The sequence below is a fragment of the Muscardinus avellanarius genome (assembly GCF_963383645.1).
Source record: "Muscardinus avellanarius genome assembly, chromosome: 12".
In the NCBI taxonomy this organism is placed as follows: domain Eukaryota; kingdom Metazoa; phylum Chordata; class Mammalia; order Rodentia; family Gliridae; genus Muscardinus; species Muscardinus avellanarius.
This window is the reverse complement of record NC_137798.1, coordinates 5,493,744-5,511,005: the sequence shown is the minus strand read 5'-3', so window position 1 is coordinate 5,511,005 and position 17,262 is coordinate 5,493,744. Positions and strand designations below refer to the sequence as shown.

The 17,262-nt window shown below is 46.4% G+C and overlaps 2 protein-coding genes across 2 annotated transcripts in view; one reads left to right on the top strand and one right to left on the bottom strand.

Moving 5' to 3' along the window:
• RTF1 (RTF1 homolog, Paf1/RNA polymerase II complex component) overlaps nucleotides 1-4,038 on the bottom strand; it is a gene marked incomplete at both ends in the record, with an annotated part of 45,255 nt that extends 41,217 nt beyond the window's left edge. Inside the window, one exon of the mRNA XM_080707694.1 lies at nucleotides 3,835-4,038. Coding sequence (XP_080563820.1) covers nucleotides 3,835-4,038 — 204 coding nt within the window. The remainder of the gene's footprint in view (nucleotides 1-3,834) is intronic.
• A 3,780-nt stretch (nucleotides 4,039-7,818) lies between these two features.
• NDUFAF1 (NADH:ubiquinone oxidoreductase complex assembly factor 1) lies at nucleotides 7,819-15,180 on the top strand (the record flags this gene model as incomplete). The annotated part of the gene is made up of 4 exons (XM_080707252.1): nucleotides 7,819-8,394; nucleotides 11,088-11,273; nucleotides 13,721-13,795; nucleotides 15,031-15,180. 4 exons carry the CDS (start codon nucleotides 7,819-7,821, stop codon nucleotides 15,178-15,180), a joined length of 987 nt encoding a protein of 328 aa, XP_080563378.1.
• Between the last annotated feature and the right edge of the window lie 2,082 nt (nucleotides 15,181-17,262).

The window sequence follows — 17,262 nt, the reverse complement described above, 5'->3', positions numbered from 1 at the left end:
GAGTTGCAAAGAGCCTCACTAAGTAGCTGAGGCTGACCCCGAACTGCCATCCTCCTGTCTCAGTCTCCCGAATGCTAACATTACTAGCATCCACCACCATGCCCAGCCCTATTTTTTATTCTTTATATTTGAAACAGGGTCTCATTAACTTGCAGAGGGGCTAAGTACCTGAGGCTGACTGTGAACCTGCAATACTCCTGTCTCAGCCTCCCAAGTACTGGGATCACAGCATGCGCCACCATGGCTGGCTTACAAATAGATATTTAGAATTTAATTATTTTTCCATTTCAGTACTGGGGATGAAACCCAGGGGCATTCTACCTTCAAGCTACACCCCAGACCCTATTTATTATTATTTTTTTGCAGTACTGGGGAGTGGAACCCAGGGGGCCTCTACCTCTAGGCTACACCCCTGGCCCTATTTTTTACTTTTTATTTTGAAACATGGTCTCACTGAGTTGCAAAGGGCCTCACTAAGTGGCTGAGGCCCCAAATTCTGAGGCCTCACTAAGTGGCCTCCTCAATGCTGGGATTACAAGCGTGCGCCACCACGCCCGGCAACCTTTATTCTTTATTTTGAAACAGGGTCTCACTGAGTTGCGGAGGGCCTCACTAAGTAGCTGAAGCTGTCTGCGAACCACGATCCTTCTGACTCATCGGCCTCCCCAATGCTGGGATGACAAGTGTGTGCCGCCACGCCCAGCCACTTATAATTAGATTTAAAGCTGCAATCCCCTCCAATTCCCACTTTGGAAAAGCTCTTTGTGAATCAGGTAAAATATCTCAACCACCAATGGAAACAATTCACTCATTTAAATTCTGTGAAGCCAAGAGTGGTGGTTTCACTCCTGTAATCCCAGTACTTGGGAGGCTGAGACAGGAGGATCCAGGTTCGCAGCCAGCCTCAGCTACTTAGTGAGGCCCTCCGCAACTTAGTGAGACCCTGTTTCAAAATAAAGAACAAAAAAATGGGCTGAGGATACAACTTGGAGGTAGAATGCCTCCGGGTTTAATCCCCACCCCCACAATACCAAAATAAATAAATAAATAAATAAATAAATAAATAAATTCTGTGGAAAACCACTAAGGACAGAATAATTTGCAGCTTAGTTCGTTCACCTTCTCAATACAGGTCTTGCATGTGTTTTACCAAACCCTCCAAACAATAATTTAAGCTGATATACCTAAAACTATTCAGTATACTTTACAAATATGTATTCTAGCAACATGAAAAGTCAGCATTAGATATTATTCTCACTCAGCAATATGAAAATTTACAAAGACTGGAAGATTGAGCCGGACGCGGTGGCGCACGCTTGTAATCCCAGCATTTGGGAGGCTGAGACCGGAGGATAATGGTTCAGGAACAGCCTCAGCTGCTTAGTGAGGCTCTCTGCAACTCAGTGAGACCCTGTTTCAGATCCCCAGTATGAAGAAAAAAAAAAAAAAAAAAAAAAAAAAGACGGCACAATTTAAAGAATATACTTGTGTAAATTTAGGTTAAATTTCAATTCTGAGCCAGACATAGTAGCTCCTGCCTGTTACCTGTTATCCCGGTACTTGGGAGGCTGAGACAAGAGGATGAAGGTTCAAAGCCAGCCTCAGCAACCTACTAAGACTCTCAGCAAACTACCAAGACCCTGTTTCAAAACAAACCAAAAAAAAAAGGCTGAGGACAGAATGCCCCTGGGTTCAATACCTAATGCCTCTGCCCCTCCATCATATTCATTCATTCTCTCTCTCTCTCTCTCTCTCTCTCTCTCTCTCTCTCTCTCTCTCGCTCTCTCTCTCTTGCTCTCGCTCTCTCTCTCTCTCATTTTGAGAATTACTTATCTTCTTCAATTTCCATTTTCCTCATATGTAAAGTGGGAAAAATGATTACAACTCCACCACAATTTGAAAACTTGACACTTTAACTAAAGCGCTTAATTAAGGTGTCTACTTCACCTTAGACAGTCTGAAAATGCATAACTGATGTTATTTTCTGAAACATCAACACCTGTAAAAAATTATATTCTAACCCTCCTAACTGTGGATTCAAAATTATCTTACCAAACAAACTTTTATAATCAAAAAAATATTTTTTGTAGATTTCAGTATCTTTTCAATGAGAACATTTTCAACTTACTCTTTTTTTGTTTTTGGTGGTTCTGGGAATTGAACCCAGAGGCATGCTACCTGACCTACACTCCCAGCCCTATTTTATTTTCAAATACAGTCTTGATAAATTGCTGACGGTCTTGCTAGGTTGTTGAGGTTGGCCTCAAATCTGTTATCCTCCCATCTCAGCCTCCCCAGAATACTAGGATTACAGGTGCACACCACCGAGGCACTGCTCATTTTACTTGGTATCTGCCCCAGAACGAGGTTTCTATCCTTTTATACTCTTCTATAGGCCCCAATGTCCCCACGTCCCTCCCCATGACCATTTTTAAAATAGTCCTCTTTCCTTTAACACCTTTCCAGTCCCCTGGTTTTTTTTTTTTGTGTGTGTGTGTACCAGGGATTGAACCCAGAGGCATTCTACCTTGAAGCTATATCCCCTAATCTGATTTTATTTCTTACTTAGAAACAGTCTCACTAGGTTGCTGAGAGCCTTGCCAAGTTGCTGAGGCTGTCCTTGAACCTGCGATCCTCCTGACTCAGCCTCCCAAGTACTGGGATTTCCAGTCCTTTCTTAAAACTTCTTTTTTCATGCCCAAATACTTTTTAGTCCTGAGGCCTCTGGTCCCGTACAACGGGCCTCCAAGACACCATTTATACAAAAACTAGAGTTTGCAAATGCTTGCACCAAGAATAATTCTTGCAAACATTAGATCCTTACCCAACTGGATATGCAAGGCTGATGTTATATCTCAATTTTAAGACCAATGAAAGGAGCATAAGCTTAGCTTATCATTCAAATTTTCAGATTCCATATCATTCAGATTTTCAGATTCCAAGTTAGGTGCTTTCTTAACTCAAAGTATAAGGTTATTCTTGCATATTCTTTCTTTATATAATTTCAATATGGGGAAACCCATCTTTATATCTCCTGGTATCACCAGTTCACAGCTACAGAGGCCAGCTTCCTCCCTAGAGTATTTTCTAGAGTATATATAGTTTAACCTACCCTAAGACACTAAGGCCAAAAGTTACTTTCAATGCTTCTTGCACAGTGTTTAAGAAAGAAAGAATTCTGAGATGCTGCATAGAAAGGCTAAGAGGTCTGGGCCACAATCCCTCCGCACTACCCCACAGTTCTCTTTCTTCCAGTATCTGCCCTCTTTCCTCCTCCAAGGGAGTTTTCTGGGCCTGACACCCCAAGGGGTACCCGATTTCAACCACAAACGACCCTAGTCGCCAAGCAGACTCGTGCCTACAGCCCTGGCAGAAGCTTCATCTCCGTCCACACCCCTGTCTGAAAAACTTCATCTTCCGAAGTCCTCATCTCTGCCCCCCCCCCAAAAAATCTCCCAGCTTCTAGGGTTGGCGGGCGATACTTCCTACCTCCCCGGCCCGGATCGCCAGGCCTGCAGCCCGCCGCCCCGATCGGCCCCAGCAGATCGTGGCCCCCTTCGGTACCCCAGAGCCCGAGGCCCGTCGGCTCGGTCCCTGCCCCGCCTCCCCGCCCAAGGCGCCAAGTCCTCGGGGCTCCGTCTCCAGGCCTGGGCCGGGCTCCGAGGTCCTTGGACGCAGCGTGGAGGGCAGGAAGGGGGGCTGCAGCAGCGGTCAGGACACGGGGCGGACCGGGCGCCCTGGCCAGGAGGCTCCGGGCCCGGCCGGCTCGGACTCCGGTAACCGGGACTCAGCCCTCCCGCTCTGCCGGCCCGCGCCTCCGCGGCCTGGCCTCACCTGATCCAGGTTCTCGTCGCTGCCGCTGTCCTCCGTGTCCGAGTCGATCACCACGCGGCCTTTCCGCTTCTTGACCATGGTGGTCCCCCGGCTCCCACGCCGGACGCCGCCCGGACTCCCCTCCCGCCCGCCTGCGAGTGGGACCGCCACTGCCACCGCCGCCGCCGCCGCCGCCGCTCGACCCACACAAAGGCGACCGCGCATGCGCGCTCCGCTCCGCCCCTGGCCCCGCCCCGCCCCGCGCACGCCGTTCGCCGGAGCCCCGCCCCGCCCCGCCCCGCCCACGACGCAGCGTGGGGGCGGGGCCTCGGCCCGGGCTTCCCGGCCGCGCGGTGCGGAGTCCCGCCCGGCCCCGCCCCGCCGGGGCTCGGCCGCCTGGCCTAGGCGGGCTGCTACCTGTCGGGGACTGGAGCCGGAAGACACAGTTCTGCCCCGAGGAGGCCCACGCACCTCCATCCTTTGGCCTCTCGAAATCTGATGGAGTGTATAGGGCGACTCCCAGGGCCACCCCGCAGAGGGCGCGGTTGAGGGATGGAGCCGGCCTGCCTGGGCTGTGCAAGTGACAGCTGCGCTGGACCCCGAGAAAGCCTCAGAGTTACCTGGAAGTAGAGTGTAGGGGAGGTTGTTCCAAACAAAGGGACAGCGTGGGGAAAGGCGCGGGGATAGTAGAGTTGGCTTCATCGCAAGAGAGACAGAGACAGAGGAGTGGGAATTAGATTCAGGGAACTGAAATTCATTATAGTCGGAGCAGCAGGTGTGTGGGGGGATGATGCGAGAGATGAGGCTGCGGAGGGGTGCAGTGGCCTCATCCTTCGGATTCTAAAAACTCTATTAGGGAGATTAATTGGGGGAAGAAAGGAGAAGTCGCAGGTAGTAATAATGCTCAGATTCTGGCCTAGGAAGCAGGTGGCAAGTGGGCTCTTCATCAAGATACGGAAATACAGCCGGGCCGGGCGGACGTGGTGGGACACGCTTGTAATCCTAGTATTTGGGAGCCTGAGAATGGAGGATCACAGGTTCAATTACAGCCTTAGCAATTTAGTGAAGCTCTCGGCAACCTAGTGAGACCCTGTTTCCAAATAAGAAAATCGCTCTGGGGATATAGCTCGGAAGTAGAATGCCTCTGGGTTCAATTCCTGTAATAGGAAGCGGAGACTGGACGATCTCAGGATTGCAGCCAGCCTCGGTATCTTAAGGGAAGCCCACAGCAACGCAATGAAACCATGTTTCAAAGTTAAAAATAAAAGGCCGGGCATGGTGGTGCGCTCTTGTAATCCCCGCGCTTGGGAGGCTGAGACAGGAGGATCACACAGGTTCGAAGCCAGCCTCAGCTACTTAGTGAGGCTCTCAGCTACTTAATGAGGCTCTCAGCAACTTAGTGAGACCCTGTTTTAAAATAAAGAATAAAAAATAGGGCCGGGCGTGGTGTCGCACGCTTGTAATCCCCGCGCTTGGGGGGCGGAGACAGGAGGATCGCGTTGGTTCAAAGCCAGCCTTGCTGGCTTAAGAGACCCTGTTTCCAAATAAAAAATACAAAAATAGGTCTAGGAGTGTAGCCCGGAGGTAGAAGGGTTTCCAGGAACCCCAGTACCAAAAAAAAAAAAAAATAGGGCAGGGGGTGTAGCTCAGAGGTCAAATGCTCCTGGGTTCCATCCCCAGACCCGCAAAAAAGAAAAAGGAAAAAATAGGGATGAAGGTGTAGCTTAGAGGAAGAATGCTCCTGGGTTCCATCCCCATTGCTGTAGTAGTAGTAGTAATAATAATAATAATAATAGTAGTAGTAATAATAATAATAATAATAATAATAATAATAAAAACATGGGAGTTGAAACCATTGGACAGACTGATGAGTTCTTGTTTCTGGCCGTCTATCTCCCTTTTACTGTATACATTTTGTTTTTCTCTACCAAGTTATAGTACACATTACAAATGTGTATACCTTGAAGTAATAATAAAAGAAATGAAACAGAGAAGTGCCTGGAACTAAAGACGTACTAAAGACGTACCTCTATGTCCAGCTGACGCTAGTTACTTACAAAGGTGTTTAGAATTAAAGTGAAGGAAACAAACTAAAGCCAGCTACCTTTTCTTCTGAAGAGTTCTGCTAGACATCCCTAGATTTATTTCCAATATATCCTTAAACTGAGCCCATGGCCAAGATTATCCCATTGACCAGAGAAACTCTCCCATCTCTAGCCCCCCCCCTTTTTTTTGGTGGTACTGGGGGTGGAACCCAGAGGCTTTCTACCTCCGGGCTATACTCCCAGACCCATTTATATTTTATTTTGGAAACAGGGTCACACTAAGTTGCTGAGAGCCTCACTAAGTAGCTGAGGCTGGCTTCGAACCTGTGCGATCCTCCTGTCTCAGAAACCGGGTCTCACTGAGTTGCAGAGGGCTTCACTAAATAGCTGAGGCTATCTGCAAATCGCGATCCTCCCGTCTCAGCCTCCCAAATGCTGAGATTACAAGCATGCGTCACCATGCTGGGTCCTGCTTGACTAATTCTTGTAGGGCTGAGGGTGTAGCTCGGAGGTAAGAATACCCCTAGGTTCCATCCCCAGTAAAACACACACACACACACACACACACACACACACACACACACGAAAGAAAATTAGGTTGGGAGTGTAACTTGGAGGTAGAATGAGACTGACTGTGGATCAATTATCAGTACCCAGGAATAAAATAAGCTGGGTGTGGTGGCTCATGCTTGTAATCCCAGAGCTTGGGAGGCAGAGACAAGAGGATTGCACAGGTTCCGAGCCACCCTCAGCTACTTAGTGAGGCTCTCAGCAGCTTAGTGAGACCCTGTTTCCAAATAAAGTACAAAATAGATCTGGGAGTATAGCCCGGAGGTAGAAAAAGCCCTGGGTTTCACCCTCCATACCACTAAATAAATAAGTAAATAATAAAAAGACAGCCGGGCGTGGTGGCATGCACTACCATTTGGGAGGCTGAGACCGGAGGATTGCGGTTCAAGGACAGCTTCAGCTACTACTTAGGCCCTTTGCAACTCAATGAGACCCTGTTTTAAAATAAAGAATAAAAAATAGGGCTGGGGGTGTATCTCGGAGATAGAATGCCCCTAGGGTCCATCCTTAGTACCACAAAAATAAAATAAAACGTTTCTAAATTCTCCCCACTTTCTCACAATGGTCAGAAAAGATTAGAAGGAGTGGATGCCGGGCCTTCTGTACTCAAGTGAACCAAAACTTCAGGTCGTTTGGTTCTGGTTTATTTGCTACCCCTCTTGGGACTCCATGCCAGCCTGGAACCCTAGTATCCAACACCTAATTTGATGCCGGAAGTAAAAGGCAGCTGTACCTACACCGGAATAGTGGAGAACCGGGCAGAAAAGAGTGTCGGACCCGGCGGAAGCCGGGGAAGGTGAGCAGGCGCTGCGCCCCCAGTGGGACGTCCTGGACTTAGGACGGAGGCTCGTCCCTTGCAGGTGAGGGCCGAGGGAGACCGCCTCGTCTCTGTAAGACCCTGAGGCCCGGCGGCGGGTCGGCGCCACTCCCACCTATCCCCAGCCCGGGTCCCGCGCTGAACGCCGACCCTGCGGGGGTCCAGAGTTAATTTGTGCCTAGCTGGGGGTCTCGGATAATTTAATCGCGGAACTTGGGTTTCCTCCGCTTTGCAATTGGAATCACAGTAGTACCTCTCTGTTCCATTTCAGCTTGTGATGCAGTCATTGCTATACCGGTGATCTTGAGTGTCTCTTCTCTTATAGGTGAAATTGAGCTATTTGTTGAAGTTTCTTCCTCTGGAAAGAAGCCCAAGGAGAGATTGACATTTTGGATTTTTACTTATTTATTTTTTCGATACTGGGAATCGAACCCAGAGGTCTAAGTTACAACCCCAGAGATTTTTATTTTGAAACAGGGTCTCACTAAGTTGCTGAGGCTGGCCTCAAATCTGCGACCTTCCCTTCCAAGGTGTGTGGCACCACACCTGGTCTGAATTTTTTTCCTTGCAAGTATGGCTTTGGTTCCCAAATTGCTGAGTGACACTTACGTTCTCAGAAAATGCCTGAGGCCAGGTGCGGCCTTGCGTCCATTTTTGGCCCTTCGCGTTGCAGACTATTGTTCCAGTAGTCTCCAGAAACCAGTGACCCCTCCTGGCAAAGCCTCCCAGCAGAGGAGTACTCAACAGGGTTTACAAGGACACTCCCAGAAAGAAGTCGCCTTGGATGTAACTTTTCCCGAAGACAAGCCTGAATTTAATTTTGATAAAGCAATTAAAGACGAAGTAAAGAATCACCTTCGGCTTTTGAAGGATGAAATTGTGAGTCACTGGATAGGGCCAGAAGGCCGGCCAATGCATGAGGTCTTGCTGGAACAAGCCAAGGTTGTCTGGCAGTTCCGCGGAAAAGAAGACTTAGATAAGTGGATAGTGACTTCGGATAAGACCATTGGCGGCAGAAGTGAAATCTTCTTGAAAATGGGCAAGAATAACCAAAGTGCACTGCTCTATGGCACGCTGAGCTCCGAGGCGCCGCAGGACGGGGAGAGTAAAGAAAGTGGGTACTGCGCGATGATATCCAGGATTCCAAGGGTAGGTGAGGCTGCGAGCCTCTTCTAGTGGGCTGGCGTGAACTTGGTTGTAACGGGCACCCCAACAGGCAGCTTTTGTTTCTGGAAAGGAACATACCTGGCAAGTTACATGTGGGCGTCTCACCTGTACCTGGGCAAAAGTAACCACTTGTCACAAGTGTGAAGCACAAGAGGGAAGTGGATCCTGAGGGGTTACTTGTTTCTGGGCATTGTTTTAGGCCAAGGAAGAACATTGCTATGTGTGAGGAATCCTGGACGTTAGACATTCGAAACAGCCTGGGGAGATCTGGATCCCTTCTTAGGTCATACCCCCCCTTTCAGTGACCGGGGTTCCTTAGATTGAATGTGGGGTCAGCCTATGGATCCCCCCACCCCTTTTTCTCATAGTAGACTTTCTGTAGTTATCTACTATCTATATCTTTCTGAACCCAGGGGCAGTCTACCTCTGAGTTATACCCCCAGCCCTATTTCTTTCTTTCTTTCTTTCTTTCTTTCTTTCTTTCTTTCTTTCTTTCTTTCTTTCTCTTTCTTTCTTTCTGGCATTGTGCCTCCATGCTACACCCCCAGCTCTATTTTTTATTATTTTATTTTAATATTCTTTTTTTTGCGGGTCTGGAGCTGATACCCGGGGGCATTTGACCTTCAAGCTATACCTCCTGCCCTATTATTTTTTATTATTTCTATTGTTGTTATTATTATTATTATTATTATTATTATCATTATTTTGGTGGTACTGGGAGTGGAACCCAGGGGCTTTCTACCTCCGGGCTATACTCCCAAACCATTTTATACTTTATTTGGAAACAGGGTCTCACTAAGTAGCTGAGAGCCTCACTAAGTAGCTGAGGCTGGCTTCAGACCTGAGCTATCCTCCTGTTTCAAGCCTCCCAAGCGCTGGGATTACAAGTGTGCGCCACCACGCCTGACTTTATTCTTTATTTTGAAACAGGTTCTCACTAAGAGTTGTAGAAGGCTTCACTAAGTACCTAAGGCTACCCTTGAACCTAGATCCTCCTGTCTCCGCCTCCCGAATGCTGGGATTACAAGTATGTGCCGCCATGCCTGGCTCTTTTATGGTTTTATTTTGTTGTTTATTTTTTTGTTTTTTGCAGTACTGGGGATGGAACCCAGGGACATTCTACCTCCGAGCTACACCCCCAGCCCTATTTTTTATTCTTTATTTGGAAACAGGGTCTCATTAAGTTGTGGAAAGCCTCACTTAGTAGCCGAGGCTGTCCTTGAACTGCTATTCTCCTGTCTCAGCCTCCCGAATGCTGGGATTACAAGCGTGTGCCACCACGCCTGGCTCTCTATTCTTCATTTTGAATCATTTTGAAACATGGTCTCACTAAATTGCGGAGGGCCTAGGTAGCTGAGGCTGTCCATGAACCACGATCCTCCTGTTCAGCCTCCCAAATGCTGGGATTATGAATGTGTGTCGCCACGCCTGGCTTAAATATCACTTTTTTGTGTGTGGTACTGGGGATGGAAACCAGGGACATTCTACCTCTGAGGTACACCCTCAGCCCTAATTTTTTTTATTCTTTTTATTCTTTATTTATTTATTTTTGTGGGTCTGGGGATGGAATCCAGAGGCATTCGACCTCTGGGCTATACCCCCTGCCCTAGTTTTTATTCTTTATTTTTTGCCCTAGTTTTTATTCTTCTTTTTTTTTTTTTTTTTTTTTTTTTTTTTTTTTTTTGGTGGTACTGGGGTTTCTGGAAACCCTTCTACCTCCGGGTTACATTCCCAGACCTATTTTTATATTTTTTAAAATTTGGAAACAGGGTCTCTCAAACCAGCGCAGCTGGCTTTGAACCTGTGCGATCCTCCTGTCTCCACCTCCCAAGCGAGGGGATTACAAGCGTGTGCCACCACACCTGGCAGAAGACTGCAAATTTAAAGTCAGCCTAGGAAACTGGTGGTGCACACTTTTAATCCCAGCATTTGGGAGGCTGAGACAGGAAGATTGCAGTTCGTGGACAGCCTCAGCTACTACTTAGTGAGGCCCTGTGCAACTCAGTGAGACCCTGTTTCAAAATATAAAGAATAAAAAATAGATCCAGGCGTGGTGGTGCACACTTGTAATCACAGCGTGTGGGAGGCTGAGGCAGGAGGATTGCCTAGGTTCGAAGCCAGCCTCAGCTACTTAGTGAGGCTCTCAGCAACTTAGTGAGACCCTGTTTCCAAATAAAATATAAAATAGGTCTGGGAGTATAGCTCGGAGGTAGAAAAAAAAAAAAAAAAGGGGCTGAGGGTGTAGGTAGAATGCCCCTAAGTCCCATCTCCAGTACCACCCCCCCAAAAAAGGTAGCAGAGCATCCTGGGGTTAATCGTCAGTACTGCAAAAATAAAATAAATACAAGTTATGTAAATAAGACAAAAGTTGTTAGTTTTTCTTTTTGGTGCTGCTGACTTGGTAATGACTCCCATTTTGCTAATCATAAAAAATGAAGTGAGCTGGAAGTCATGGCGCACGCTGGTAATCCCAGTGGGAGGCTGAGACAGGAGGATCGCACAGGTTCGAAGCCAGCCTCAGCTACTTAGTGAGGCTCTCAGCAACTTAGACCCTGTTTCTAATAAAATATAAAAATAGGTCTGGGAGTGTAGCCCATAGGTAGAAAGACCCTGGGTTCCATCCCCAGTACAATAACAACAACAAAAAAAGTGAGATTAACTTTTCCGTATCATAGGGCGCTTTTGAGAGGAAGAAATCTTATGATTGGTCCCAGTTCAACACTCTGTATCTCCGTGTCCGTGGGGATGGCCGCCCTTGGATGGTGAACATCAGAGAGGACACAGACTTTATCCAGAGGAAGAATCAGATGTACAGTTACTTCATGTTCACTCGCGGGGGGCCTTACTGGCAGGAGGTCAAGGTAACAGCACGCTTTTACTGTTCATGAATATGAGGTCTTTAAAGACTGTGCTTACATTCTAGGTTCCTTTATCCTTAGAGGAACTAGGGGAGAGAATTAAATAAATGACTTTTCTTTCATTAACATAAATGCTTCCTTACTAACCAGTAAGACTTTTTTGTTTTTGGACTGGGGTGTGAATCCAGGAGTACCTTATCACTGAGCTACATCCCCAGCCATTTTTCCCATTTATCTCAGGGAGGGTATTGGGAATTGAACCCAGGGGCATTCTACGGCTTAAGAGACCCCATACCCTGAACCCCTCTTTGTGTGTGTGTGTGGTACTGGGAATTAAACCCAGGGGCATTTTTACCTCTAAGCTACACTCTCAGACCTATTTTTTATCCTTTATTTTGAAACAGGGTCTCACTAAGTTGTAGAGGACCTCACTAAGTAGGCTGGCCATGAACCTGTGATCCTTCTGTCTCAGCCTCCTAAGTACTGGGATTACAGGCTCATGCCATGAATCCTGGCCCTACCCTCTGTGTGTGTGGTATTAGAGATGGAACCAGGGGCATTTTACCACTGAGATACATCCCCAGCTGTATTTAATTTTTTGAGAACCATCTCACTGAGTTACAAAGGGCCTCACAAAGTTGCAGACTCTGGTCTCAAACCTGCAATCCTTTTGTTTCAGCCCCCCAAGTACTAGGATTACAAGGTTGCACTGCTTGGCCTTTTTTTTTTTTGGTACTGGGGATGGAACTCAAGAGGCACTCTGCCCCCAAGTTATACCCCCAACCTGATTTTATTTCCTATTTGGAAAAAACTTGTAAGTTACAGAGGGCCTCGCTAAGTTGCCAACGCTAGCTTTGAACTTGTGATCTTCCCGTTTCAGCCTCCCAAGTACTAGGATTACAGGTGTATGCCACCATGCCCGGCTTTCCCTGGCCTCTTTTTAAAAATTTGAAACAGGGTCTCACTAATCAACCCAGGTTTACCTCAAACTTGGGATCCTCCAGTTTTGGCTTCCTGAGTAGCAGTGGCTACAGGCAGGAACCGCCATGTGTGATCTATGCTCAGTTCTTAGAAGGCGGAGATGAAGGTGTCATCTCATCTTTCTTTCTGGAGTTTCTGGGGAAGATTGTATTCCTAGCCTATTTTGGTTCTTAGCCACAGTAACATCCTATGGTTACTGGACGGAGGTCTCTCTTTTCTTGCTGGGCTGCTCCTAGCCCTTAGATCCCTGCTGTCAGCTGGGAGCTAGTCCAGCAAGCAGTGCAGGCAGCATCCAAACCCTACCTGAGAACCTTCCTCCATCGAGTCTCAGGCACTCATCTCCTTCACCATTCCCTTTTATGGGTTCAGGTCTGTAGAGCATAATCCCCCAGTATTAAGGTCGACTGATTTGGAACTTTAATTGTATATTCAAAATCCCTTTATCCAAAATCGAACACTAAGATTTGATTATGAGGAAAGTGTATGTACATCTGGTATGGAAATCTCGAGGGTCAACTTAAAATTCTGCCCATCACAATTGCCAGCTACCCTCTAAAATATAGTACTGGTTTGCCTTCCTACAGGCAGTAAGAAAAAAAAATGTGCTTGTTTTTCTCTATTTATATTTTTTCTTATTTTTATTATTATTATTTTTTTTGTACTGGGTATTAAACCCAGAGGCACTCTACATCTGACCTATATCCCCAACTTTTAAAATTATTTATATTTGGTACTGATACTTTTTTTTGTGTGTGTATGGGTCTAGAGATGGAACCCAGGGGCATTCAACCTCCAAGTTATATCACCAGCCCTATTTTGTAATCTTTATTTTGAAATAGGGTCTCACTGAGTTGCAGAGGGCCTCACTAATTAGGTGAGGCTGTCTGTGATCCGCGACAGCTTGGTAATGGTACTTTTTAATAATTTATATTCAGATGGGGCCCGGCATGCTGGTGAATGCCTATAATCCCAATATTTGTGGGGTGGAGAAGGGGATCACAGGTTCAAGAACAACTTCAGCAACATAGACTCAGCAATGTGGCCAGACTCTGTTTCAAAACAAAAAATAACAGTGCTGGCAGTGCAGGCTTGTAATCCCACCATTTGGGAGGCTGAGGCAGGAGGATCACGGTTTGTGGACATTCTCAGCTACTTAATGAGGCCCGCCACAACACAGTGAAACCCTGTTTCAAAATAAAGAATAGAAAATAGGGCTGGGGGTGTAGTTTGGGAGGTAGAATGTCCCTGATTTCCATCCCCAGTACCACACACACACAGAAAATTCCCCCCCCCCTCTCTCTATATATAATAGACTAAAAAATAGGGCCGGGGGTGTAGCTCAGCTAGAATGCCCCGGGTTCCGTTGCCAGACCACATAAATAAAAGTACTGTTCTCTCAGGGTTATAACTCAGTGCAAATGCCTCAACTGTTTATGTTCGTCTATGAAATAAATGGTTTCTTCTTCTAGATTCCTTTTTCCAAGTTTTTTTTCTCAAATCAAGGAAGGATCCGGGATGCCCAGCATCAGCTCCTGCTTGACAAGGTAATGTTTTCTCTGCTTTTGACTGTATGGTAATATCTTGAGTGAAACAATTCTGGTGAGGATGAGGTCGGTCCATTTTGGAAGCTGGCGCTGAATGGCGACGGTTCCTGCTCAGGACCACCTGTTCTGCTACACCTGTGAACCATACTCCCTTTCTGGCGGGAGGTTAGTCTGATCCTCTGTTCAGAATGTCTGCATTTTACTTTAGCTTCCCTTTTTTTTTCTTTTTTGCATGGTCCTGGAGATGGAACCCACGGGCATTCTACCTCCGAGCTATACCCAACCCAAATTTTTATTCTGTATTTTGAAACAGGGTCTTACCTAGTTGCGGAGGGCCTCACTAAGTAGCTGAGGCTGGCTGAGAACTTTCTATCATCCTGCCTCAGCCTCCCGAATGCTGGGATTACAAGTGTGCGCCACCACGCCCTGTTTTCTTTAGGTTTCAAATACAAATTCAGGAGAAATTTAATGGGCATCCATGTTGTCAGTACTGCTCTTCTGCTTTTTTGTTTTTGTGGTACTGGGGATTAAACCCAGATACATTTCACCTCTGACCTACATGCCCAGCTGTATTTTGGAAGAGTTTCTCTAGGTTGATGAGGTCCTTGAACTTGCAATCCTCCTGTCTCAGCCTCCCAAGTACTGAGATTACAGGCATGCACCACCACACTCAGCTTGTCAGTACTATTCTTTTTTTTTTTTTTTTTTTGGTGGTACTGGGGTTCCTGGAAGCCCTTCTACCTCGGGGCTACACTCCCAGACCTATTTTTACATTTTCATTTTGGAAACAGGGTCTCCTAAGCCAGTGCGCGGCTGGCTTCGAACCTGCGTGATCCTCCTGTCTCTGCCTCCCAAGCGCGGGCGTGCGCCACCACGCCCGGCATCAGTACTATTCTTAAGTGGAACCATCTAGAAGGGGAGAGGAGAGGAAGCGTGGAAAGAAAAGCAGTTTACTTCCTCTTATAACTAGCTACTGTGTATGAGAACTATTACACGTTTAACATCTTGAGCCGGGCGTGGTGGCCCACACTTGTAATCTCAGCGTTTGGGAGGCTGAGATAGGAGGATCTGGGTTCGTGGCTTGGGGTGTAGCTCGGAGGTAGAATGCCCCTGGGTTCCATCCCTAGCAGCTCAAAACAAAACAAAACTGCACCACCTCATAGATTTTGAAACCTCTAAGAATAACATTAGTACAGTGTATGAGATTTTAATCAATTTCTCTATTTTAAATTTAGATCTCTACTATTGGATTCACTCTGGCGGATAAAGTAGATGGCCCATTCTTCCTGGAAATAGATTTTATTGGAGTGTTTTCTGATCCAGCCCACAAAGAAGAATTTGCTTATGAAAATTCTCCAGAACTTAACCCAAGACTTTTTAAATAGATAAAGCAACATGGCAGTGTTGTATTACTAAGGGTAGTTTTGTATTACTAAGGGTAGTAGCATCCACAGTAATACAGATGACAAAAAAAAAAGAGCATTTATGTGCTGTGTTGCTGGGGACTGGGCTACATCCCCAGGCCAAAATAAAGCATTTCTGTAATGGCATGCCACAAATGGCTGGTATGTATTCCTCAAGACAACAGTGAAGCCAGGCGCGGTGGCACGCCCTGTAATCCCGGCATTCGGGAGGCTGAGACAGGAGGATCATGGTTCATGGACAGCCTCAGCTACTTAGTGAGGCCCTCTGCAACTCAGTGACATGTTGTTTCAAAATAAAGAATAAAAAATAGGGCAGGGGGTGTAGCTTGGAGGTTGAATGCTCCTGGGTTCCATTCCCAGACTGGGGGGGGAAAAAAAAAAAGAGAATAAAGATGGGCGTGGTGGCATACGCTTGTAATTCCAGCATTTGGGAAGCTGAGACAGGAGGATCACGGTTCATGGACAGCCTCACCTACTACTTAGTGAGACCCTGTTTCAAAATAAAGAATAAAAAATAGAGCCAGGCGTGGTGGCGCACACTTGTAATCTCAGCGCTTGGGAAGCTGAGACAGGAGGATCGCACAGGTTTGAAGCCAGTCTCAGCTACTTAGTGAGGCTCTCAGCAACTTAGACCCGGTTTCCAAAGTATAAAATAGGTCTGGGAGTATAGCCTGGAGGTAGAAAAGCCCCTGGGTTCCACCCCTAGTACCACAAAAAAAAACACAAAAAAACAAAAAAAAACCACAATAGGGCTGGGAGTTTAGCTCAGAGGTAGGATGCCCCTGAACATTGGGGTAGGTGGTAGATTCCATCCCTAGTACTGAAAAATAATAAGTAAATAAAATAGAAAATAGGGCTGGGAAGCCAGGCATGGTGGGCCACACCTGTAATCTCAGCATTTGGGAGGCTGAGACAGGAGGATCCAGGTTAGTAGCCAGCCTCAGCCACTTCGCGAGGCCCTCTGCAAGTTAGCAAGACCCTGTTTCAAAATAAAGTATAAAAAATAGGGCTGGGAGCCAGGTGTGGTGGCACACGCTTGTAATCCCAGCATTTGGGAGGCTGAGACAGGAGGATCATGGTTCGAGGATAGGCTTGGCTACTTAGTGAAGTCCTTTGTAATATGGTGAGACCCTGTTTCCAAATAATATATAAATATATCTGGGAGTGTAGCCCAGAGGTAGAAGGCCCCTGGGTTCCATCCCCAGTACCAAAAAAAAAAAAAAAAAGGGATGGTGGTGTAGCTTGGAAATAGAATGCCCTGGGTCCCATCCCCAGTACTGAAAAAAAAAAAAGACAAGATTGAATGATGCTGTTGCTAAGAAAGATAAGAGTAACACAGCATGAAACCAGTTAAACCAGCCTTTTTTTTTTTTTTTAAGGGAGGGTATGTATTGGGGTATTTGGAGTTGAACCCAGGGGCATTTTACCGCTGAGCTTAAATCCCCAGCCATTATTTTTTGGGGGAGGGATATGCGGGATGGAACCCAGGGGCCTTCTACCTCCAGGCTACACTCCCAGGCCTATTTTTTTTATTCTTTATTTGGAAACAGGGTCTCATTGAGTTGGAAAGGGCCTTACTAAGAGTTGAGGTTGGCCACTATCCTGGATCCTCCTGTCTCAGCCTCCCAAATGCTGGGATTACAAGCGTGCGCCACCATGCCCGGCTACTTTTTATTTTTTATATTGAGACAGGGTCTTACTAAGTTAATACCAAGTCGCCTGAAACCTGTGACATATGAAGGATAAAAAAAAACCTCTTGTTAATCTTAGCTAGTCATATAAGATTTGGCTGTACACTATATAAAGAATATATCTACTACAATAAAAAAAATTATTCATGAAATTCTTCAGTATACAACTAAGAAGCTCTATATAGGTATAAGGAATAAGGATGTGGTGCTTAGCAACTCTAGTCTTTTTCATAAAATTACTAAGATGTAATTTTAATTCTCATTTAATTCTGCATTTTAATTGTGTGTGTGTGTGTGTGTGTTGCTTGGGCTTATACCCAGAGCCTGGCACATGCTAGGCAACATTGTACCA